Here is a 27,733-nt window from a genome sequence, read left to right on the forward strand (position 1 = left end):
GAACCTGAATCTAAATCGGGCACCCTATTCTGTACATAGTGCGCACTAAATAGGGAATAGGGTGTCGTTTTGGACGCTGGACCAGGTGTCTCTGACCTCTATAACCAGCGGCTCGGTGGTGGGTCCGCGACCGATGATGGTCTCAGGAGTCATCTCTCCCTCCGCCCCTCTCTGGTAGTATAGCATGGTGCCTGCTACTGGAGTAGCCCTGGAGAACTCAATCACCCAGTGGCCGTTCAGGTAGTACTCACCACGCAGGTTCTTAACGGCTGGTGGTAGACACAGTAGCCTTGGTTACAGACACAGTAGCCTTGGTTACAGACACAGTAGCCTTGGTTACAGTCACAGTAGCCTTGGTTACAGTCACAGTAGCCTTGGTTACAGTCACAGTAGCCTTGGTTACAGTCACAGTAGCCTTGGTTACAGACACAGTAGCCTTGGTTACAGACACAGTAGCCTTGGTTACAGACACAGTAGCCTTGGTTACAGACACAGTAGCCTTGGTTACAGACACAGTAGCCTTGGTTACAGACACAGTAGCCTTGGTTACAGACACAGTAGCCTTGATTACAGACACAGTCATTAAATAGAGTTCTCCTCGTACACAGTAACCTTGGTTACAGTCACAGTCATTAAATAGAGTTCTCCTCGTACACAGTAACCTTGGTTACAGTCGCAGTCATTAAATAGAGTTCTCCTCTACATACTCATGTTGTCATGATAAGATTGAACTCTTGATCTTAAATGCCGCCTCACTGATCTTAATGACATTTAATGTACAGGACAGCTGATAGCTATATCGTCTGTCTAGCCTAACCATTAACCATTAACCATCCAGTTGTCCAAGGAATGAAGTCCTCACCCAGGTAGTTACGAGTGGCAACAGTCTCTCCGATGCGGATGGAGGTGGCTCCCACAGGGATGATAAACAGCTGGTTATACCCTGGGAGGGAGGAGAACAGGAGAGAGAACAGCTGGTTATAGTCTGGGAGGGAGGAGAACAGGAGAGATAGAACAGCTGGTTATAGTCTGGGAGGGAGGAGAACAGGAGAGATAGAACAGCTGGTTATAGTCTGGGAGGGAGGAGAACAGGAGAGATAGAACAGCTGGTTATAGTCTGGGAGGGAGGAGAACAGGAGAGATAGAACAGCTGGTTATAGTCTGGGAGGGAGGAGAACAGGACAGATAGAACAGCTGGTTATAGTCTGGGAGGGAGGAGAACAGGAGAGATAGAACAGCTGGTTATAGCCTGGGAGGGAGGAGAACAGGAGAGATAGAACAGCTGGTTATAGTCTGGGAGGGAGGAGAACAGGAGAGATAGAACAGCTGGTTATAGTCTGGGAGGGAGGAGAACAGGAGAGATAGAACAGCTGGTTATAGTCTGGGAGGGAGGAGAACAGGAGAGATAGAACAGCTGGTTATAGTCTGGGAGGGAGGAGAACAGGAGAGATAGAACAGCTGGTTATAGTCTGGGAGGGAGGAGAACAGGAGAGATAGAACAGCTGGTTATAGCCTGGGAGGGAGGAGAACAGGAGAGAGAACAGCTGGTTATAGCCTGGGAGGGAGGAGAACAGGAGAGATAGAACAGCTGGTTATAGTCTGGGAGGGAGGAGAACAGGAGAGATAGAACAGCTGGTTATAGTCTGGGAGGGAGGAGAACAGGAGAGATAGAACAGCTGGTTATAGTCTGGGAGGGAGGAGAACAGGAGAGATAGAACAGCTGGTTATAGTCTGGGAGGGAGGAGAACAGGAGAGAGAACAGCTGGTTATAGTCTGGGAGGGAGGAGAACAGGAGAGATAGAACAGCTGGTTATAGTCTGGGAGGGAGGAGAACAGGAGAGAGAACAGCTGGTTATAGTCTGGGAGGGAGGAGAACAGGAGAGATAGAACAGCTGGTTATAGTCTGGGAGGGAGGAGAACAGGACAGATAGAACAGCTGGTTATAGTCTGGGAGGGAGGAGAACAGGAGAGATAGAACAGCTGGTTATAGCCTGGGAGGGAGGAGAACAGGAGAGATAGAACAGCTGGTTATAGTCTGGGAGGGAGGAGAACAGGAGAGATAGAACAGCTGGTTATAGTCTGGGAGGGAGGAGAACAGGAGAGATAGAACAGCTGGTTATAGTCTGGGAGGGAGGAGAACAGGAGAGAGAACAGCTGGTTATAGTCTGGGAGGGAGGAGAACAGGAGAGATAGAACAGCTGGTTATAGCCTGGGAGGGAGGAGAACAGGAGAGAGAGAACAGCTGGTTATAGCCTGGGAGGGAGGAGAACAGGAGAGAGAGAACAGCTGGTTATAGTCTGGGAGGGAGGAGAACAGGAGAGATAGAACAGCTGGTTATAGTCTCGGAGGGAGGAGAACAGGAGAGATAGAACAGCTGGTTATAGTCTGGGAGGGAGGAGAACAGGAGAGATAGAACAGCTGGTTATAGTCTGGGAGGGAGGAGAACAGGAGAGAGAACAGCTGGTTATAGTCTGGGAGGGAGGAGAACAGGAGAGATAGAACAGCTGGTTATAGTCTGGGAGGGAGGAGAACAGGACAGATAGAACAGCTGGTTATAGTCTGGGAGGGAGGAGAACAGGAGAGATAGAACAGCTGGTTATAGCCTGGGAGGGAGGAGAACAGGAGAGATAGAACAGCTGGTTATAGTCTGGGAGGGAGGAGAACAGGAGAGATAGAACAGCTGGTTATAGTCTGGGAGGGAGGAGAACAGGACAGATAGAACAGCTGGTTATACCCTGGGAGGGAGGAGAACAGGAGAGATAGAACAGCTGGTTATAGTCTGGGAGGGAGGAGAACAGGACAGATAGAACAGCTGGTTATACCCTGGGAGGGAGGAGAACAGGACAGATAGAACAGCTGGTTATACCCTGGGAGGGAGGAGAACAGGAGAGATAGAACAGCTGGTTATAGTCTGGGAGGGAGGAGAACAGGACAGATAGAACAGCTGGTTATAGTCTGGGAGGGAGGAGAACAGGACAGATAGAACAGCTGGTTATAGTCTGGGAGGGAGGAGAACAGGACAGATAGAACAGCTGGTTATACCCTGGGAGGGAGGAGAACAGGAGAGAATAAACAGCTGGTTATAGTCTGGGAGGGAGGCGAACAGGAGAGATAGAACAGCTGGTTATAGCCTGGGAGGGAGGAGAACAGGAGAGATAGAACAGCTGGTTATAGTCTGGGAGGGAGGAGAACAGGAGAGAGAACAGCTGGTTATAGTCTGGGAGGGAGGAGAACAGGAGAGAGAACAGCTGGTTATAGTCTGGGAGGGAGGAGAACAGGAGAGAGAACAGCTGGTTATAGCCTGGGAGAGAAGGGACACCTGGTTATACCCTGGGAGAGAAGGGACACCTGGTTATACCCTGGGAGAGAAGGGACACCTGGTTATACCCTGGGAGAGAAGGGACACCTGGTTATACCCTGGGAGAGAAGGGACACAAAGGGGGGACAGAACACATCAGTGGACAACCAGAGTTACTACCGTTGTTGACACTAAAACTTTTGTGACAAACTATCGCTAGAAGACGCCGGAGCCCTGTGGAGGCATTCTATTGGTCTGCCAATACCACAGCATGAACTTTGTAGAGCCCACAGCTGCACCATGGGGAAGCACTAGCATTACAGACACACTAGCATGGGGAAGCACTAGCATACAGACACACTAGCATACAGACACACTAGCATACAGACACACTAGCATACAGACACACTAGCATACAGACACACTAGCATACAGACACACTAGCATGGGGAAGCACTAGCATACAGACACACTAGCATACAGACACACTAGCATACAGACACACTAGCATGGGGAAGCACTAGCATACAGACACACTAGCATGGGGAAGCACTAGCACACAGACACACTAGCATGGGAAGCACTAGCATACAGACACACTAGCATGGGGAAGCACTAGCATACAGACACACTAGCATACAGACACACTAGCATACAGACACACTAGCATACAGACACACTAGATACAGACACACTAGCATACAGACACACTAGCATGGGGAAGCACTAGCATACAGACACACTAGCATGGGGAAGCACTAGCATACAGACACACTAGCATGGGGAAGCACTAGCATACAGACACACTAGCATGGGGAAGCACTAGCATACAGAACACACTAGGCACTAGCATGGGGAAGCACTAGCATACAGACACACTAGCATGGGGAAGCACTAGCATACAGACACACTAGCATACAGACACACTAGCATACAGACACACTAGCATACAGACACACTAGCATACAGACACACTAGCATGGGGAAGCACTAGCATACAGACACACTAGCATGGGAAGCACTAGCATACAGACACACTAGCATACAGACACACTAGCATACAGACACACTAGCATACAGACACACTAGCATACAGACAGACTAGCATACAGACACACTAGCATACAGACACACTAGCATACAGACACACTAGCATGGGAAGCACTAGCATACAGACACACTAGCATGGGGAAGCACTAGCATACATCGACACTAGCATACAGACACACTAGCATACATGGACACACTAGCATACATGGACACACTAGCATACAGACACACTAGCATACAGACACACTAGCATACAGACACACTAGCATACAGACACACTAGCATACAGACACACTAGCATACAGACACACTAGCATGGGGAAGCACTAGCATACAGACACACTAGCATACAGACACACTAGCATACAGACACACTAGCATACAGACACACTAGCATGGGGAAGCACTAGCATACAGACACACTAGCATGGGGAAGCACTAGCATACAGACACACTAGCATGGGGAAGCACTAGCATACAGACACACTAGCATGGGGAAGCACTAGCATACAGACACACTAGCACACAGACACACTAGCATACAGACACACTAGCATACAGACACACTAGCATACAGACACTAGCATACAGACACACTAGCATGGGGAAGCACTAGCATACAGACACACTAGCATGGGGAAGCACTAGCATACAGACACACTAGCATGGGGAAGCACTAGCATACAGACACACTAGCATGGGGAAGCACTAGCATGGGGAAGCACTAGCATACAGACACACTAGCATGGGGAAAGCACTAGCATACAGACACACTAGCATACAGACACACTAGCATACAGACACACTACATACAGACACACTAGCATGGGAAGCACTAGCATACAGACACACTAGCATACAGACACACTAGCATACAGACACACTAGCATACAGACACACTAGCATACAGACACACTAGCATACAGACAGACTAGCATACAGACACACTAGCATACAGACACACTAGCATACAGACACACTAGCATGGGGAAGCACTAGCATACAGACACACTAGCATGGGGAAGCACTAGCATACATGGACACTAGCATACAGACACACTAGCATACATGGACACACTAGCATACATGGACACACTAGCATACAGACACACTAGCATACAGACACACTAGCATACAGACACACTAGCATACAGACACCACTAGCATACAGACACACTAGCATACAGACACACTAGCATACAGACACACTAGCATACATGGACACGTGAGGTGAAAGGGACAATCTGTACTAAGGTTGAAAAATTCCAGTAAACTTTCTAAACATTCCCACGTTTTCCAGAAATCCTGGTAGGAGGATTCCCGAATTTGCTTCTTATTCCATTATGATTCTAGGCATTTTCTAACCGGGATTTCTGGAAAAACCGAGGAATTTTGGGAAAGTTAGCAGAATTTTGCAACCCTAACATGTACCTTACCTTTGGGCAGGTTGTTAATATTGAAGGTACTCCTAACTGGGTAGCAGGACTGTCCGTTGCCCCCACACTGCAGACAGGGGTCCTCCTGCTGGGGGGACTCCAGCATGTTGTCACAGCCCAGACGCTGGAGGGGGAAGGGGGACAGAGAGAAGAAGAGAGACAAGGATATGGGTTAGGTAGATAGAGTATGGGTTAGGTAGATAGAGTATGGGTTAGGTAGATAGAGTATGGGTTAGATAGATAGAGTATGGGTTAGATGGATAGAGTATGGGTTAGATGGATAGAGTATGGGTTAGATGGATAGAGTATGGGTTAGGTAGATAGAGTATGGGTTAGGTAGATAGAGTATGGGTTAGGGATAGAGTATGGGTAGTAGTTGGTTAGGTAGATAGAGTATGGGTTAGGTAGATAGAGTATGGGTTAGATAGATAGAGTATGGGTTAGGTAGATAGAGTATGGGTTAGGTAGAGTATGGGTTAGGTAGATAGAGTATGGGTTAGGTAGATAGAGTATGGGTTAGATAGATAGAGTATGGGTTAGATAGATAGAGTATGGGTTAGGTAGATAGAGTATGGGTTAGATGGATAGAGTATGGGTTAGGTAGATAGAGTATGGGTTAGGTAGATAGAGTATGGGTTAGATAGAGTATGGGTTAGGTAGATAGAGTATGGGTTAGGTAGATAGAGTATGGGTTAGGTAGATAGAGTATGGGTTAGGTAGATAGAGTATGGGTTAGGTAGATAGAGTATGGGTTAGGTAGATAGAGTATGGGTTAGGTAGATAGAGTATGGGGTTAGGTAGATAGAGTATGGGTTAGATAGAGTATGGGTTAGGTAGATAGAGTATGGGTTAGGTAGAAGAGTATGGTTAGTAGAGTATGGGGTTAGGTAGATAGAGTATGGGTTAGGTAGATAGAGTATGGATATAAAAAGAAACAGCCACAGAAAGATAGATACTAGATAGATACTAGATAGATACTAGATAGATACTAGACCTAGGGGGAAAGATAGATACTAGATAGATATAGACCTAGGGGAAAGATAGATACTAGATAGATACTAGACCTAGGGGGAAAGATAGATACTAGATAGATACTAGACCTAGGGGGAAGATAGATACTAGATAGATACTAGATAGATACTAGACCTAGGGGGAAAGATAGATACTAGATAGATACTAGACCTAGGGGAAAGATAGATACTAGATAGATACTAGACCTAGGGGGAAAGATAGATACTAGATAGATACTAGATAGATACTAAACCTAGGGGAAAGATAGATACTAGATAGATACTAGATAGATACTAGATAGATACTAGATAGATACTAGATAGATACTAGATAGATTACTAGATAGATACTAAGACCTAGGGGGAAAGATAGATACTAGATAGATACTAGACCTAGGGGGAAAGATAGATACTAGATAGATACTAGACCTAGGGGGAAAGATAGATACTAGATAGATACTAGATAGATACTAGACCTAGGGGGGAAATATAGATACTAGATAGATACTAGACCTAGGGGGAAAGATAGATACTAGATAGATACTAGACCTAGGGGAAAGATAGATACTAGATAGATACTAGACCTAGGGGGAAAGATAGATACTAGATAGATACTAGACCTAGGGGGAAAGATAGATACTAGATAGATACTAGACCTAGGGGGAAAGATAGATACTAGATAGATACTAGATAGATACTAGACCTAGGGGGAAAGATAGATACTAGATAGATACTAGACCTAGGGGGAAAGATAGATACTAGATAGATACTAGACCTAGGGGGAAATATAGATACTAGATAGATACTAGACCTAGGGGGAAAGAGAACTAGATAGATACTAGACCTAGGGGAAAGATAGTACTAGATAGATACTAGATAGATACTAGACTAGGGGGAAAGATAGATACTAGATAGATACTAGACCTAGGGGGAAAGATAGATACTAGATAGATACTAGACCTAGGGGGAATATAGATACTAGATAGATACTAGACCTAGGGGGAAAGATAGATACTAGATAGATACTAGACCTAGGGGGAAAGATAGATACTAGATAGATACTAGAACCTAGGGGGAAAGATAGATACTAGATAGATACTAGACCTAGGGGGAAAGATAGATACTAGATAGATACTAGATAGATACTAGACCTAGGGGGAAAGATAGATACTAGATAGATACTAGACCTAGGGGGAAAGATAGATACTAGATAGATACTAGACCTAGGGGGAAATATAGATACTAGATAGATACTAGACCTAGGGGGCAAAGATAGATACTAGATAGATACTAGACCTAGGGGGAAAGATAGATTACTAGATAGATACTAGACCTAGGGGGAAATATAGATACTAGATAGATACTAGACCTAGGGGGAAAGATAGATACTAGATAGATTACTAGACCTAGGGGGAAAGATAGATACTAGATAGATACTAGATAGATACTAGACCTAGGGGGAAAGATAGATACTAGATAGATACTAGACCTAGGGGGGAAGATAGATACTAGATAGATACTAGACCTAGGGGGAAAGATAGATACTAGATAGATACTAGACCTAGGGGGAAAGATAGATACTAGATAGATACTAGATAGATACTAGACCTAGGGGGAAAGATAGATACTAGATAGATACTAGATAGATACTAGACCTAGGGGGAAAGATAGATACTAGATAGATACTAGATAGATACTAGATAGATACTAGATAGATACTAGACCTAGGGGAAAGATAGATACTAGATAGATACTAGACCTAGGGGGAAAGATAGATACTAGATAGATACTAGATGATACTAGATAGATACTAGACCTAGGGGGAAAGATAGATACTAGATAGATACTAGACCTAGGGGGAAAGATAGATACTAGATAGATACTAGACCTAGGGGGAAAGATAGATACTAGATAGATACTAGACCTAGGGGGAAAGATAGCTACTAGATAGATACTAGACCTAGGGGGAAAGATAGATACTAGATAGATACTAGACCTAGGGGGAAAGATAGATACTAGATAGATACTAGACCTAGGGGGAAAGATAGATACTAGATAGATACTAGACCTAGGGGGAAAGATAGATACTAGATAGATACTAGATAGATACTAGATAGATACTAGATAGATACTAGACCTAGGGGGAAAGAAAGATACTAGATAGATACTAGACCTAGGGGGAAAGATAGATACTAGATAGATACTAGATAGATACTAGACCTAGGGGAAAGATAGATACTAGATAGATACTAGATAGATACTAGACCTAGGGGGAAAGATAGATACTAGATAGATTACTAGACCTAGGGGGAAAGATAGATACTAGATAGATACTAGATAGATACTAGATTGATACTAGATAGATACTAGATAGATACTAGACCTAGGGGGAAAGATAGATACTAGATAGATACTAGACCTAGGGGGAAAGATAGATACTAGATAGATACTAGATAGATACTAGACCTAGGGGGAAAGATAGATACTAGATAGATACTAGACCTAGGGGGAAAGATAGATACTAGATAGATACTAAACCTAGGGGGAAAGATAGATACTAGATAGATACTAGACCTAGGGGGAAAGATAGATACTAGATAGATACTAGACCTAGGGGGAAAGATAGGAACTAGATAGATACTAGATAGATACTAGACTTAGGGGAAAAGATAGATACTAGATAGATACTAGACCTAGGGGGAAAGATAGATACTAGATAGATACTAGATAGATACTAGACCTAGGGGGAAAGATAGATACTAGATAGATACTAGACCTAGGGGGAAAGATAGATACTAGATAGATACTAGACCTAGGGGGAAAGATAGATACTAGATAGATACTAGATAGATACTAGACCTAGGGGGAAAGATAGATACTAGATAGATACTAGACCTAGGGGGAAAGATAGATACTAGATAGATACTAGATAGATACTAGACCTAGGGGGAAAGATAGATACTAGATAGATACTAGACCTATCTGGCAGCCCACCTGCGCTTACTACAGCAGGGTTCCCTTTCTGGCAGCCCACCTACTCTTACTACAGCAGGGTTCCCTTTCTGGCAGCCCACCTGCTCTTACTACAGCAGGGTTCCCTATCTGGCAGCCCACCTTCTCTTACTACAGCAGGGTTCCCTATCTGGCAGCCCACCTTCTCTTACTACAGCAGGGTTCCCTATCTGGCAGCCCACCTTCTCTTACTACAGCAGGGTTCCCTATCTGGCAGCCCACCTTCTCTTACTACAGCAGGGTTCCCTATCTGGCAGCCCACCTTCTCTTACTACAGCAGGGTTCCCTATCTGGCAGCCCACCTTCTCTTACTACAGCAGGGTTCCCGATCTGGCAGCCCACCTTCTCTTACTACAGCAGGGTTCCCTATCTGGCAGCCCACCTTCTCTTACTACAGCAGGGTTCCCTTTCTGGCAGCCCCACCTTCTCTTACCACAGCAGGGTTCCCTTTCTGGCAGCCCACCTTCTCTTACTACAGCAGGGTTCCCTATCTGGCAGCCCACCTGCTCTTACTACAGCAGGGTTCCCTATCTGGCAGCCCACCTTCTCTTACTACAGCAGGGTTCCCTATCTGGCAGCCCACCTTCTCTTACTACAGCAGGGTTCCCTATCTGGCAGCCCACCTTCTCTTACTACAGCAGGGTTCCCAATCTGGCAGCCCACCTTCTCTTACTACAGCAGGGTTCCCTATCTGGCAGCCCACCTTCTCTTACTACAGCAGGGTTCCCTATCTGGCAGCCCACCTTCTCTTACTACAGCAGGGTTCCCTATCTGGCAGCCCACCTTCTCTTACTACAGCAGGGTTCCCTATCTGGCAGCCCACCTTCTCTTACTACAGCAGGGTTCCCTATCTGGCAGCCCACCTTCTCTTACTACAGCAGGGTTCCCTATCTGGCAGCCCACCTTCTCTTACTACAGCAGGGTTCCCTATCTGGCAGCCCACCTTCTCTTACTACAGCAGGGTTCCCGATCTGGCAGCCCACCTTCTCTTACTACAGCAGGGTTCCCTTTCTGGCAGCCCACCTTCTCTTACCACAGCAGGGTTCCCTTTCTGGCAGCCCACCTTCTCTTACTACAGCAGGGTTCCCTATCTGGCAGCCCACCTGCTCTTACTACAGCAGGGTTCCCTATCTGGCAGCCCACCTTCTCTTACTACAGCAGGGTTCCCTATCTGGCAGCCCACCTTCTCTTACTACAGCAGGGTTCCCTATCTGGCAGCCCACCTTCTCTTACTACAGCAGGGTTCCCAATCTGGCAGCCCACCTTCTCTTACTACAGCAGGGTTCCCTATCTGGCAGCCCACCTTCTCTTACTACAGCAGGGTTCCCTTTCTGGCAGCCCACCTTCTCTTACCACAGCAGGGTTCCCTTTCTGGCAGCCCACCTTCTCTTACTACAGCAGGGTTCCCTTTCTGGCAGCCCACCTTCTCTTACTACAGCAGGGTTCCCTATCTGGCAGCCCACCTGCTCTTACTACAGCAGGGTTCCCTTTCTGGCAGCCCACCTGCTCTTACTACAGCAGGGTTCCCTATCTGGCAGCCCACCTTCTCTTACCACAGCAGGGTTCCCTTTCTGGCAGCCCACCTTCTCTTACTACAGCAGGGTTCCCTATCTGGCAGCCCACCTGCTCTTACTACAGCAGGGTTCCCTTTCTGGCAGCCCACCTTCTCTTACTACAGCAGGGTTCCCGATCTGGCAGCCCACCTTCTCTTACTACAGCAGGGTTCCCTATCTGGCAGCCCACCTTCTCTTACTACAGCAGGGTTCCCTTTCTGGCAGCCCACCTTCTCTTACCACAGCAGGGTTCCCTTTCTGGCAGCCCACCTTCTCTTACTACAGCAGGGTTCCCTATCTGGCAGCCCACCTGCTCTTACTACAGCAGGGTTCCCTATCTGGCAGCCCACCTTCTCTTACTACAGCAGGGTTCCCTATCTGGCAGCCCACCTTCTCTTACTACAGCAGGGTTCCCTATCTGGCAGCCCACCTTCTCTTACTACAGCAGGGTTCCCAATCTGGCAGCCCACCTTCTCTTACTACAGCAGGGTTCCCTATCTGGCAGCCCACCTTCTCTTACTACAGCAGGGTTCCCTATCTGGCAGCCCACCTTCTCTTACTACAGCAGGGTTCCCTATCTGGCAGCCCACCTTCTCTTACTACAGCAGGGTTCCCTATCTGGCAGCCCACCTTCTCTTACTACAGCAGGGTTCCCTATCTGGCAGCCCACCTTCTCTTACTACAGCAGGGTTCCCTATCTGGCAGCCCACCTTCTCTTACTACAGCAGGGTTCCCTATCTGGCAGCCCACCTTCTCTTACTACAGCAGGGTTCCCGATCTGGCAGCCCACCTTCTCTTACTACAGCAGGGTTCCCTTTCTGGCAGCCCACCTTCTCTTACCACAGCAGGGTTCCCTTTCTGGCAGCCCACCTTCTCTTACTACAGCAGGGTTCCCTATCTGGCAGCCCACCTGCTCTTACTACAGCAGGGTTCCCTATCTGGCAGCCCACCTTCTCTTACTACAGCAGGGTTCCCTATCTGGCAGCCCACCTTCTCTTACTACAGCAGGGTTCCCTATCTGGCAGCCCACCTTCTCTTACTACAGCAGGGTTCCCAATCTGGCAGCCCACCTTCTCTTACTACAGCAGGGTTCCCTATCTGGCAGCCCACCTTCTCTTACTACAGCAGGGTTCCCTTTCTGGCAGCCCACCTTCTCTTACCACAGCAGGGTTCCCTTTCTGGCAGCCCACCTTCTCTTACTACAGCAGGGTTCCCTTTCTGGCAGCCCACCTTCTCTTACTACAGCAGGGTTCCCTATCTGGCAGCCCACCTGCTCTTACTACAGCAGGGTTCCCTTTCTGGCAGCCCACCTGCTCTTACTACAGCAGGGTTCCCTATCTGGCAGCCCACCTTCTCTTACCACAGCAGGGTTCCCTTTCTGGCAGCCCACCTTCTCTTACTACAGCAGGGTTCCCTATCTGGCAGCCCACCTGCTCTTACTACAGCAGGGTTCCCTTTCTGGCAGCCCACCTTCTCTTACTACAGCAGGGTTCCCTTTCTGGCAGCCCACCTTCTCTTACTACAGCAGGGTTCCCTTTCTGGCAGCCCACCTTCTCTTACTACAGCAGGGTTCCCTATCTGGCAGCCCACCTGCTCTTACTACAGCAGGGTTCCCTATCTGGCAGCCCACCTGCTCTTACTACAGCAGGGTTCCCTATCTGGCAGCCCACCTGCTCTTACTACAGCAGGGTTCCCTTTCTGGCAGCCCACCTTCTCTTACTACAGCAGGGTTCCCTTTCTGGCAGCCCACCTGCTCTTACTACAGCAGGGTTCCCTATCTGGCAGCCCACCTGCTCTTACTACAGCAGGGTTCCCTTTCTGGCAGCCCACCTTCTCTTACTACAGCAGGGTTCCCTTTCTGGCAGCCCACCTTCTCTTACTACAGCAGGGTTCCCTTTCTGGCAGCCCACCTTCTCTTACTACAGCAGGGTTCCCTATCTGGCAGCCCACCTTCTCTTACTACAGCAGGGTTCCCTTTCTGGCAGCCCACCTTCTCTTACTACAGCAGGGTTCCCTATCTGGCAGCCCACCTTCTCTTACTACAGCAGGGTTCCCTTTCTGGCAGCCCACCTTCTCTTACTACAGCAGGGTTCCCTTTCTGGCAGCCCACCTGCTCTTACTACAGCAGGGTTCCCTTTCTGGCAGCCCACCTGCTCTTACTACAGCAGGGTTCCCTTTCTGGCAGCCCACCTTCTCTTACCACAGCAGGGTTCCCTTTCTGGCAGCCCACCTTCTCTTACTACAGCAGGGTTCCCTTTCTGGCAGCCCACCTTCTCTTACTACAGCAGGGTTCCCTATCTGGCAGCCCACCTTCTCTTACTACAGCAGGGTTCCCTATCTGGCAGCCCACCTGCTCTTACTACAGCAGGGTTCCCTTTCTGGCAGCCCACCTGCTCTTACTACAGCAGGGTTCCCTATCTGGCAGCCCACCTGCTCTTACTACAGCAGGGTTCCCTTTCTGGCAGCCCACCTTCTCTTACTACAGCAGGGTTCCCTATCTGGCAGCCCACCTTCTCTTACCACAGCAGGGTTCCCTTTCTGGCAGCCCACCTGCTCTTACTACAGCAGGGTTCCCTATCTGGCAGCCCACCTGCTCTTACTACAGCAGGGTTCCCTTTCTGGCAGCCCACCTGCTCTTACTACAGCAGGGTTCCCTATCTGGCAGCCCACCTTCTCTTACTACAGCAGGGTTCCCTATCTGGCAGCCCACCTGCTCTTACTACAGCAGGGTTCCCTATCTGGCAGCCCACCTTCTCTTACTACAGCAGGGTTCCCTTTCTGGCAGCCCACCTTCTCTTACTACAGCAGGGTTCCCTTTCTGGCAGCCCACCTTCTCTTACTACAGCAGGGTTCCCTTTCTGGCAGCCCACCTTCTCTTACTACAGCAGGGTTCCCTATCTGGCAGCCCACCTTCTCTTACTACAGCAGGGTTCCCTATCTGGCAGCCCACCTTCTCTTACTACAGCAGGGTTCCCTATCTGGCAGCCCACCTTCTCTTACTACAGCAGGGTTCCCTATCTGGCAGCCCACCTTCTCTTACTACAGCAGGGTTCCCTATCTGGCAGCCCACCTTCTCTTACTACAGCAGGGTTCCCTTTCTGGCAGCCCACCTTCTCTTACTACAGCAGGGTTCCCTTTCTGGCAGCCCACCTTCTCTTATTACAGCAGGGTTCCCTTTCTGGCAGCCCACCTTCTCTTACTACAGCAGGGTTCCCTATCTGGCAGCCCACCTGCTCTTACTACAGCAGGGTACCCTATCTGGCAGCCCACCTGCTCTTACTACAGCAGGGTTCCCTTTCTGGCAGCCCACCTTCTCTTACTACAGCAGGGTTCCCTTTCTGGCAGCCCACCTTCTCTTACTACAGCAGGGTTCCCTATCTGGCAGCCCACCTGCTCTTACTACAGCAGGGTTCCCTTTCTGGCAGCCCACCTTCTCTTACTACAGCAGGGTTCCCTTTCTGGCAGCCCACCTGCTCTTACTACAGCAGGGTTCCCTATCTGGCAGCCCACCTTCTCTTACTACAGCAGGGTTCCCTTTCTGGCAGCCCACCTTCTCTTACTACAGCAGGGTTCCCTTTCTGGCAGCCCACCTTCTCTTACTACAGCAGGGTTCCCTTTCTGGCAGCCCACCTTCTCTTACTACAGCAGGGTTCCCTTTCTGGCAGCCCACCTTCTCTTACTACAGCAGGGTTCCCTTTCTGGCAGCCCACCTTCTCTTACTACAGCAGGGTTCCCTTTCTGGCAGCCCACCTTCTCTTACTACAGCAGGGTTCCCTTTCTGGCAGCCCACCTGCTCTTACTACAGCAGGGTTCCCTTTCTGGCAGCCCACCTTCTCTTACTACAGCAGGGTTCCCTTTCTGGCAGCCCACCTTCTCTTACTACAGCAGGGTTCCCTTTCTGGCAGCCCACCTCTTACTACAGCAGGGTTCCCTTTCTGGCAGCCCACCTCTTACTACAGCAGGGTTCCCTTTCTGGCAGCCCACCTCTTACTACAGCAGGGTTCCCTTTCTGGCAGCCCACCTCTTACTACAGCAGGGTTCCCTTTCTGGCAGCCCACCTCTTACTACAGCAGGGTTCCCTTTCTGGCAGCCCACCTGCTCTTACTACAGCAGGGTTCCCTTTCTGGCAGCCCACCTGCTCTTACTACAGCAGGGTTCCCTTTCTGGCAGCCCACCTTCTCTTACTACAGCAGGGTCCCCCTTTCTGGCAGCCCACCTTCTCTTACTACAGCAGGGTTCCCTTTCTGGCAGCCCACCTTCTCTTACTACAGCAGGGTTCCCTTTCTGGCAGCCCACCTTCTCTTACTACAGCAGGGTTCCCTTTCTGGCAGCCCACCTTCTCTTACTACAGCAGGGTCCCCCTTCTGGCAGCCCACCTTCTCTTACTACAGCAGGGTTCCCTTTCTGGCAGCCCACCTTCTCTTACTACAGCAGGGTCCCCCTTCTGGCAGCCCACCTTCTCTTACTACAGCAGGGTTCCCTTTCTGGCAGCCCACCTCTTACTACAGCAGGGTTCCCTTTCTGGCAGCCCACCTGCTCTTACTACAGCAGGGTTCCCTTTCTGGCAGCCCACCTGCTCTTACTACAGCAGGGTTCCCTTTCTGGCAGCCCACCTTCTCTTACTACAGCAGGGTCCCCCTTTCTGGCAGCCCACCTTCTCTTACTACAGCAGGGTTCCCTTTCTGGCAGCCCACCTTCTCTTACTACAGCAGGGTTCCCTTTCTGGCAGCCCACCTTCTCTTACTACAGCAGGGTTCCCTTTCTGGCAGCCCACCTTCTCTTACTACAGCAGGGTCCCCCTTCTGGCAGCCCACCTTCTCTTACTACAGCAGGGTTCCCTTTCTGGCAGCCCACCTTCTCTTACTACAGCAGGGTCCCACTTCTGGCAGCCCACCTTCTCTTACTACAGCAGGGTTCCCTTTCTGGCAGCCCACCTTCTCTTACTACAGCAGGGTTCCCTTTCTGGCAGCCCACCTTCTCTTACTACAGCAGGGTTCCCTATCTGGCAGCCCACCTTCTCTTACTACAGCAGGGTTCCCTATCTGGCAGCCCACCTTCTCTTACTACAGCAGGGTTCCCTTTCTGGCAGCCCACCTTCTCTTACTACAGCAGGGTTCCCTTTCTGGCAGCCCACCTTCTCTTACTACAGCAGGGTTCCCTATCTGGCAGCCCACCTTCTCTTACTACAGCAGGGTTCCCTTTCTGGCAGCCCACCTTCTCTTACTACAGCAGGGTTCCCTTTCTGGCAGCCCACCTGCTCTTATTTGTTCTCCCAAGTTTTCTGAGTAAAACTATTTTTTCTTTCATTTTTTTTCTTATTGTTTAAACTGAAATCATGGTTAAACCGAAGACATAGTGAAAGACATAGTGACATAGTGAAAGACATAGTGACATAGTGAAAGACATAGTGACATAGTGAAATACATAGTGACATAGTGACATCCTGACATAGTGGCATAGTGACATAGTGACATAGTGAAAGACATAGTGACATAGTGAAAGACATAGTTGTTGTTTTTAACAATCTTTCTGTCTGTTCATCAATTCCATTCACACTCCCTTTCAATAATCAACATGCACTTCTGTTATTAGCCTTATGTTACAGCCTACCTTACAGACGCCATCCACACACACATCTTTCCTCCAGGGGTGGCAGGGCGTGCCGTCAACCACAGCCTACCTTACAGACGCCATCCACACACACATCTTTCCTCCTGGGGTGGCAGGGCGTGCCGTCAACCACAGCCTACCTTACAGACTCCATCCACACACACATCTTTCCTCCCGGGGTGGCAGGGCGTGCCGTCAACCACAGCCTACCTTACAGACGCCATCCACACACACATCTTTCCTCCCGGGGTGGCAGGGCGTGCCGTCAACCACAGCCTACCTTACAGACTCCATCCACACACACATCTTTCCTCCTGGGGTGGCAGGGCGTGCCGTCAACCACAGCCTACCTTACAGACTCCATCCACACACACATCTTTCCTCCTGGGGTGGCAGGGCGTGCCGTCAACCACAGCCTACCTTACAGACTCCATCCACACACACATCTTTCCTCCCGGGGTGGCAGGGCGTGCCGTCAACCACAGCCTACCTTACAGACTCCATCCACACACACATCTTTCCTCCCGGGGTGGCAGGGCGTGCCGTCAACCACAGCCTACCTTACAGACACCATCCACACACACAGCCTACCTTACAGACACCATCCACACACACAGCCTACCTTACAGACACCATCCACACACACAGCCTACCTTACAGACACCATCCACACACACAGCCTACCTTACAGACACCATCCACACACACAGCCTACCTTACAGACACATCCAGCCACACACACACAGCCTACCTTACAGACACCATCCACACACACACAGCCTACCTTACAGACACCATCCACACACACACAGCCTACCTTACAGACACCATCCACACACACACAGCCTACCTTACAGACACCATCCACACACACAGCCTACCTTACAGACACCATCCACACACACACAGCCTACCTTACAGACACCATCCACACACACAGCCTACCTTACAGACACCACACACAGCCTACCTTACAGACACCATCCACACACACAGCCTACCTTACAGACACCATCCACACACACAGCCTACCTTACAGACACCATCCACACACACAGCCTACCTTACAGACACCATCCACACACACACAGCCTACCTTACAGACACCATCCACACACACAGCCTACCTTACAGACACCATCCACACACACAGCCTACCTTACAGACACCATCCACACACACAGCCTACCTTACAGACACCACACACAGCCTACCTTACAGACACCATCCACACACACACAGCCTACCTTACAGACGCCATTCACACACACATCTTTCCTCCCGGGGTGGCAGGGCGTGCCGTCAACCACAGCCTACCTTACAGACACCATCCACACACAGCCTACCTTACAGACACCATCCACACACACACAGCCTACCTTACAGACACCATCCACACACACACAGCCTACCTTACAGACACAATCCACACACACACAGCCTACCTTACAGACACCATCCACACACACACAGCCTACCTTACAGACACCACACACAGCCTACCTTACAGACACCATCCACACACAGCCTACCTTACAGACACCATCCACACACACAGCCTACCTTACAGACGCCATCCACACACACAGCCTACCTTACAGACACCATCCACACACACAGCCTACCTTACAGACGCCATCCACACACACACATCCTACCTTACAGACGCCATCCACACACACACATCCTACCTTACAGACACCATCCACACACACACAGCCTACCTTACAGACACCACCCACACACACAGCCTACCTTACAGACACCATCCACACACACAGCCTACCTTACAGACACCATCCACACACACAGCCTACCTTACAGACGCCATCCACACACACAGCCTACCTTACAGACACCATCCACACACACACAGCCTACCTTACAGACGCCATCCACACACACACAGCCTACCTTACAGACGCCATCCACACACACACAGCCTACCTTACGCCATCCACACACACAGCCTACCTTACAGACGCCATCCACACACACACATCCTACCTTACAGACGCCATCCACACACACAGCCTACCTTACAGACGCCATCCACACACACAGCCTACCTTACACACACCATCCACACACACACACAGCCTACCTTACAGACGCCATCCACACACACAGCCTACCTTACAGACGCCATCCACACACACAGCCTACCTTCCAGACGCCATCCACACACACAGCCTACCTTACAGACGCGATCCACACACACAGCCTACCTTACAGACGCCATCCACACACACATACTACCTTACAGACGCCATCCACACACACAACCTACCTTACAGACGCCATCCACACACACACAGCCTACCTTACAGACGCCATCCACACACACACAGCCTACCTTACAGACGCCATCCACACACACAGCCTACCTTACAGACACCATCCACACACACAGCCTACCTTACAGACGCCATCCACACACACATACTACCTTACAGACGCCATCCACACACACAGCCTACCTTACAGACACCATCCACACACACACAGCCTACCTTACAGATACCATCCACACACACACAGCCTACCTTACAGACGCCATCCACACACACAGCCTACCTTACAGACGCCATCCACACACACAGCCTACCTTACAGACGCCATCCACACACACAGCCTACCTTACAGACGCCATCCACACACACACATCCTACCTTACAGACACCATCCACACACACACAGCCTACCTTACAGACACCACCCACACACACAGCCTACCTTACAGACACAATCCACACACACAGCCTACCTTACAGACACCATCCACACACACACAGCCTACCTTACACACACCATCCACACACACACACAGCCTACTTTACAGACGCCATCCACACACACAGCATACCTTACAGACGCCATCCACACACACAGCCTACCTTACAGACGCCATCCACACACACAGCCTACCTTACAGACGCCATCCACACACACAGCCTACCTTACAGACGCCATCCACACACACATACTACCTTACAGACGCCATCCACACACACAGCCTACCTTACAGACGCCATCCACACACACACAGCCTACCTTACAGACGCCATCCACACACACAGCCTACCTTACAGACACCATCCACACACACAGCCTACCTTACAGACGCCATCCACACACACATACTACCTTACAGACGCCATCCACACACACAGCCTACCTTACACACACCATCCACACACACACACAGCCTACCTTACAGACGCCATCCACACACACAGCCTACCTTACAGACGCCATCCACACACACAGCCTACCTTACAGACGCCATCCACACACACATCCTTCCTCCCGGGGTGGCAGGGCGTGCCGTCAACCACAGCTGTCTGGTGGCGGTAGAAGAAGTTCTCTCCCCTGGGTATACAGTTCAGCTCACAAGGGTTGTCAGCTGGTGGGGTGAGACACACACACACACACACACACACACACACACACACACACACACACACACACATTCAGTTTACCTTTTCTCATTTGTAGTCATCATAACTTAAGCAGTAATACATTTAAATGCTCAGCTGAACATTGTTGTTCAGTTCACTGTATTCCAAGTCAACACACATACAATATACTATCACTACCAAACCTTATACCCCTAATGACAATAAACTATCACTACCAAACCTTATACCCCTAATGACAGTATAGAGTCATTACCAAACCTTGGACCCCTAATTACAATATACTATCACTACCAAACCTTATACCCCTAATGACAGTATAGAGTCATTACCAAACCTTATACCCCTAATGACAGTATAGAGTCATTACCAAACCTTGGACCCCTAATTACAATATACTATCACTACCAAACCTTATACCCCTAATGACAGTATAGAGTCATTACCAAACCTTATACCCCTAATTACAGTATAGAGTCATTACCAAACCTTATACCCCTAATGTCAGTATAGAGTCATTACCAAACCGTATACCCCTAATTACAGTATAGAGTCATTACCAAACCTTATACCCCTAATTACAATAAACTATCATTACCAAACCTTATACCCCTAATGACAGTATAGAGTCATTACCAAACCTTATACCCCTAATTACAATATACTATCACTACCAAACCTTATACCCCTAATGACAGTATAGAGTCATTACCAAACCTTATACCCCTAATTACAGTATAGAGTCATTACCAAACCTTGGACCCCTAATTACAATAAACTATCATTACCAAACCTTGGACCCCTAATTACAATATACTATCATTACCAAACCTTATACCCCTAATGACAGTATAGAGTCATTACCAAACCTTATACCCCTAATTACAGTATAGAGTCATTACCAAACCTTATACCCCTAATGACAGTATAGAGTCATTACCAAACCTTATACCCCTAATTACAGTATAGAGTCATTACCAAACCTTATACCCCTAATTACAATAAACTATCATTACCAAACCTTGGACCCCTAATTACAATATAGAGTCATTACCAAACCTTATACCCCTAATGACAGTATAGAGTCACTACCAAACCTTATACCCCTAATGACAGTATAGAGTCATTACCAAACCTTATACCCCTAATGACAGTATATAGTCATTACCAAACCTTATACCCCTAATTACAATATACTATCACTACCAAACCTTATACCCCTAATGACAGTATAGAGTCATTACCAAACCTTATACCCCTAATTACAATATACTATCACTACCAAACCTTATACCCCTAATGACAGTATAGAGTCATTACCAAACCTTATACCCCTAATTACAGTATAGAGTCATTACCAAACCCCTAATTTACCAAACCCCTTAGGACCCCTAATTACAATATAGAGTCACTACCAAACCTTATACCCCTAATGACAGTATAGAGTCACTACCAAACCTTATACCCCTAATGACAGTATAGAGTCATTACCAAACCTTATACCCCTAATTACAGTATAGAGTCATTACCAAACCGTATACCCCTAATGACAGTATATAGTCACTACCAAACCTTATACCCCTAATTACAGTATAGAGTCATTACCAAACCTTATACCCCTAATTACAGTATAGAGTCATTACCAAACCTTATACCCCTAATGACAGTATAGAGTCATTACCAAACCTTATACCCCTAATTACAATATAGAGTCATTACCAAACCTTATACCCCTAATTACAGTATAGAGTCATTACCAAACCTTATACCCCTAATGACAGTATAGAGTCATTACCAAACCTTATACCCCTAATTACAGTATAGAGTCATTACCAAACCTTATACCCCTAATTACAATAGAGTCATTATCAAACCGTATACCCCTAATTACAGTATAGAGTCACTACCAAACCTTACACCCGTAATTACAGTATACCAAACCTTATACCCCTAATTACAGTATAGAGTCATTACCAAACCATATACCCCTAATTACAGTATAGAGTCATTACCAAACCTTGTACCCCTAATGACAGTATAGAGTCATTACCAAACCTTGTACCCCTAATTACAGTATGAAGTCACTACCAAACTGTATACCCCTAATGACTTGCCACAATTCTCCTGTCCTGACTCACCTCCATAGTATGGGAGCTTTATAAAGCCCCGGCCCTCAGGCCCTCCTGACTCATCTCCATAGTATGGGAGCTTTATAAAGCCCCGGCCCTCAGGCCCTCCTAACTCACCTCCATAGTACATGTATAAATGTATAAAGCCCCGGCCCTCAGGCCCTCCTGACTCACCTCCATAGTATGGGAGCCATTTGTATCGTTTTCCCTGGAAGTCAGATCCATCAAACTGAGAACACTGTTCCTCTCTGAAGTCTCTGGATCCCCCTGGGCAGTCCTGGGTGACACACCACGAGAGGGATGGGGTTAGAGGTTAGAGGTCAGGGGTCAGGGCATTGGCAGTAAAGACAGTGCACTATTATTGTATAACACCTTCCAATGTCTCGGTATGAACTCAACACATAGAACGGACGGTATAGTTGATCCCTTTAATAAAAACATGAGCTGTTACAGAGAAAAGTATTTCATGTGGAGGTAATGACTAACGGAGAATAAACTATTCGCTCTATAACAACTGAGAGTTACACCAACAGTAAGTCTATGTAAAATACAGACATAAATGTATTACATCTATCAGAGAGGATGACGTACAGACAGAGAGGATGACGTACAGACAGAGAGGAACATCCAGAGGTGACTATCTATCAGAGAGGATGATGTACAGACAGAGAGGAACATCCAGAGGTGACTATCTATCAGAGAGGATGACATACAGACAGAGAGGAACATCAAGAGGTGACTATCTATCAGAGAGGATGATGTACAGACAGAGAGGAACTCTAGAGGTGACTATCTATCATAGATAGGTGAGAAGAGGGTTTAATGGGTGAACCACAGGAACGTACCTGATCAAGACCCACATAGTAAAGCCTTAATGATTAAGAAGCTGTGAATCAGATTGAAAACACCTCCAAATGAAGTACTTAGGCACTACACCAAGAATGTTGTTTACCTGGATGTTACATGAGCGGTAGGACTTGTCTGGCCCCACACAGTTGTTCCCTCCATCAGTCCTACCGACCAAGAAACAGAGAAAACAACCAAGTTATTCATTGATTAAACCAGTTCTGTTCTGTCTTGCCACGACATGTTTAGCATGACAATGACCTAGGACTTGGCACGACAGCACAAACAGATCTGGGACCAGGCTATATTCAGTCGGCTCAGAGCTCCAAGTTGAAGTTCATCCTAGGTACAGATCGGGGACTTAGCCTCCTCCTCCTCCTCTTCCTCCTCCTCCTTTGCATTCTCCTCCTCATCTTCATCTTCCTCTTCTTCCTCCTCCTCCTCAACTTCCTCCTCCTCTTCTTCCTTCTCCTCTTCCTCCTCCCCTTCTTCCTTCTATTCCTCCTCCTCCTCCTCCCCCTCCTCTTTTTCCTCTTCCTCAACTTCCTCCTCTTCTTCCTCCTCCTCTTCCTTCTCCTCTTCCTCCTCATCTTCTTCCTCCTATTCCTCCTCCTCCTCCTCCTCCTCCTCCTCCTCCTCCTCCTCCACCTATATCAGCACCCAGGCTACAGGCAGCTAACCATGAGGCAGCTAATTGTTTTGGTCTACATCCCAAATGGCAGCCCATTCCGTCCCTGTATAGTAGTGTAGTACATAGATAATAGGACTCCAGTATGTACAGGGTGAATTCACCTGGCCTACACGCTGATCCTGGGTCAGTTTAGCATTTTCCCCACAGGTGAGGCTAGGTGCAGGGGAAGCTGATCGTAGGAGGAACGTCACCCTGGAGCATGGCGGTGTTGGTAAGGACTGGTATTTAGAGGATTGGTACTAGGAGCCAAGCTGAGGCATATTTCCCCTCCAGGCCTGCTGTGTCATCCACCAAGGCAGTCTGTCTACATCATCTTATTCATTATGATGTGAAAGGCCAAACTGATCCTAAATCAGCACTCACCTACTCAGATACTTTGTAGATACAGGCAGTGTTTAATCCCAGGCTTGTTATGCCTCAGGCTCAATACCAGACATGTTCCACCTTTCATGAGTTGATGAGTAAGAGGCTGAACCAGGAACATGTAAGGGTTGGGGAGTGTTCTCTCTCCGGGATCTAAAGCCTGGAGCTATGGTGTTATTCAATTCATCCAGGCTCAGACTAGCCTCTTCCTCCCCCTCCTCTTCCTCCTCCTCCGTTTCACACTGTTCTGTTTGAACAACATGGCAAAGGTAAAGGGAATGGTTGTCTCCCAAATAGCTCCCTGTTCCCTTTATAGTGCCCTACTGTTGACCAGAGTCCTTTACAGTATAGTGCCCTACTGTTGACCAGAGTCCTTTACAGTATAGTGCCCTACTGTTGACCAGTCCTATACAGTATAGTGCCCTACTGTTGACCAGTCCTATACAGTATAGTGCCCTACTGTTGACCAGAGTCCTCTACAGTATAGTGCCCTACTGTTGACCAGAGTCCTCTACAGTATAGTGCCCTACTGTTGACCAGAGTCCTTTACAGTATAGTGCCCTACTGTTGACCAGAGTCCTCTACAGTATAGTGCCCTACTGTTGACCAGAGTCCTCTACAGTATAGTGCCCTACTGTTGACCAGAGTCCTATACAGTATAGTGCCCTACTGTTGACCAGAGTCCTCTACAGTATAGTGCCCTACTGTTGACCAGAGTCCTATACAGTATAGTGCCCTACTGTTGACCAGAGTCCTATACAGTATAGTGCCCTACTGTTGACCAGAGTCCTATACAGTATAGTGCCCTACTGTTGACCAGAGTCCTCTACAGTATAGTGCCCTACTGTTGACCAGAGTCCTATACAGTATAGTGCCCTACTGTTGACCAGAGTCCTATACAGTATAGTGCCCTACTGTTGACCAGAGTCCTCTACAGTATAGTGCCCTACTGTTGACCAGAGTCCTTTACAGTATAGTGCCCTACTGTTGACCAGAGTCCTATACAGTATAGTGCCCTACTGTTGACCAGAGTCCTTTACAGTATAGTGCCCTACTGTTGACCAGAGTCCTATACAGTATAGTGCCCTACTGTTGACCAGTCCTCTACAGTATAGTGCCCTACTGTTGACCAGAGTCCTAAGGGCCCTGTTCATAAGAAGGGCACTACATAAGGAAAATAGTGTCATTAGGGACGTAGACAAACAGTTCAAGTCAACAGCGTGATGGCCTCTAATAATGGAAAGTAAAGGGTGTGGCCTAATGTTCCTGATGAGACACCAGACAGGAGCCGGGTAACGACGAGGTTGGGCTGGCGTCCCAGAGGTTCCCGCTACTTGCCTCTCATGCATAGTTCACCCCGAGGGCAGGCTGTCTGACTGTGTAGGTGGAGCAGTGGCAACATGGATGATAAAGGTTTTAAACTGTTTAACCATCGCCATGGCGACAGGGCGTGGATGGACATAAAGGCACAATAGAGTTCTCTCTGTTTCTCTGTTTCTCTCTCTGTTTCTCTCTGTCCCTGTTTCTCTCTCTCTGTTTCTCTCTCTCTCTCTCTGTTTCTCTCTCTGTTTCTCTCTGTCTATTTCTCTCTCTCTCTGTTTCTCTCTCTGTTTCTCTCTGTTTCTCTCTCTCTCTCTGTTTCTCTCTGTCTATTTCTCTCTCTCTCTCTCTGTTTCTCTCTCTCTCTCTGTTTCTCTCTCTGTTTCTCTCTCTCTCTCTGTTTCTCTCTCTGTTTCTCTCTGTCCCTGTTTCTCTCTCTCTCTCTGTTTCTCTCTCTGTTTCTCTCTGTCCCTGTTTCTCTCTCTGTTTCTCTCTCTCTGTCTCTGTCTATTTCTCTCTCTCTTTCTTTCTTTCTTTCTTTCTTTCTTTCTTTCTTTCTTTCTTTCTTTCTTTCTTTCTTTCTTTCTTTCTTTCTTTCTTTCTTTCTTTCTTTCTTTCTTTCTTTTACAAGTGCTGAATCAAATACACTACATACAGAAACACAACACTTCAAATGATTCAGCTATTTCAGACACACCCTCTGCTGACAGCCGTATAAAATCGAGCACAACGTCAACACAAGAACTGGGTTTCCAAACAGCACAATGACCAATGCCAAGCGTCGGCTGGAGTGGTGTAAACCTATTGGACTCTGGAGCAGTGGAAACGCGTTCTCTGGAGTGATGATGAATCACACTTCATCATCTAACGGTACAACAGATTAATCTGGGTTTGGCGGATGCCAGGAGAACGCTACCTGCCTCAATTCATAGTGCCAACTGTAAAGTTTGGTGGAGGAGGAATAATGGTCTGAGGCTGTTTTTCATGCTTCGGGCCCCTTAGTTCCAGTGAAGGGACATTTTTACGCTAAAGCATACAACAACATTCTAGATGATTCTGTGCTTTCAACTTAGTGGCAACAGTTTGGGGAAGGTCCTTTCCTGTTTCAGCATCACAGTGCCCCCGTGCACAAAGCGAGGTCCATACAGAAATGTTTTGTTGAGATCGGTGTGGAAGAACTTGACTGGCCTGCACAGAGCCCTGATCTCAACCCTATCGAACACCTTGGTATGAATTGGAACGCCGACTGCGAGCCATCAGTGCCCGACCTCACTAACACTCCTCTGGCTGAATGGAAGCAAGTCCCCACAGCAATGTTCCAACATCTAGTAGAAAGCCTTCCCAGAAGAGTGGAGGCTGTTATAGCAGCAATGTTCCGACATCTAGTAGAAAGCCTACCCAGAAGAGTGGAGGCTGTTATAGCAACAATGTTACAACATCTAGTGGAAAGCCTTCCTAGAAGAGTGGAGGCTGTTATAGCAGCAATGTTCCAACATCTAGTGGAAAGCCTTCCCAGAAGAGTGGAGGCTGTTATAGCAGCAATGTTCCAACATCTAGTGGAAGGCCTTCCCAGAAGAGTGGAGGCTGTTATAGCAGCAATGTTCCAACATCTAGTGGAAAGCCTTCCCAGAAGAGTGGAGGCTGTTATAGCAGCAATGTTCCAACATCTAGTGGAAAGCCTTCCCAGAAGAGTGGAGGCTGTTATAGTAGCAATGTTCCAACATCTAGTGGAAAGCCTTCCCAGAAGAGTGGAGGCTGTTATAGCAGCAATGTTCCAACATCTAGTGGAAAGCCTTCCCAGAAGAGTGGAGGCTGTCAGAGCAGCAATGTTCCAACATCTAGTTGAAAGCCTTCCCAGAAGAGTGGAGGCTGTTATAGCAGCAATGTTCCAACATCTAGTGGAAAGCCTTCCCAGAAGAGTGGAGGCTGTTATAGCAGCAATGTTCCAACATCTAGTGGAAAGCCTTCCCAGAAGAGTGGAGGCTGTCAGAGCAGC

At 48.1% G+C, this 27,733-nt stretch overlaps 1 protein-coding gene across 1 annotated transcript in view; it reads right to left on the reverse strand.

Annotated features, from left to right (window-relative positions):
• LOC109886951 (papilin-like) overlaps positions 1–27,733 on the reverse strand; it is a 94,325-nt gene that overhangs the window by 48,829 nt on the left and 17,763 nt on the right. Inside the window, 6 exon segments of the mRNA XM_031828099.1 lie at positions 97–269; positions 863–943; positions 5,785–5,908; positions 20,245–20,375; positions 22,692–22,794; positions 23,470–23,530. Of these exon segments, the coding sequence (XP_031683959.1) occupies positions 97–269; positions 863–943; positions 5,785–5,908; positions 20,245–20,375; positions 22,692–22,794; positions 23,470–23,530 (673 nt within the window).

Source organism: Oncorhynchus kisutch, linkage group LG7 (assembly GCF_002021735.2).
Source record: "Oncorhynchus kisutch isolate 150728-3 linkage group LG7, Okis_V2, whole genome shotgun sequence".
NCBI lineage: Eukaryota > Metazoa > Chordata > Actinopteri > Salmoniformes > Salmonidae > Oncorhynchus > Oncorhynchus kisutch.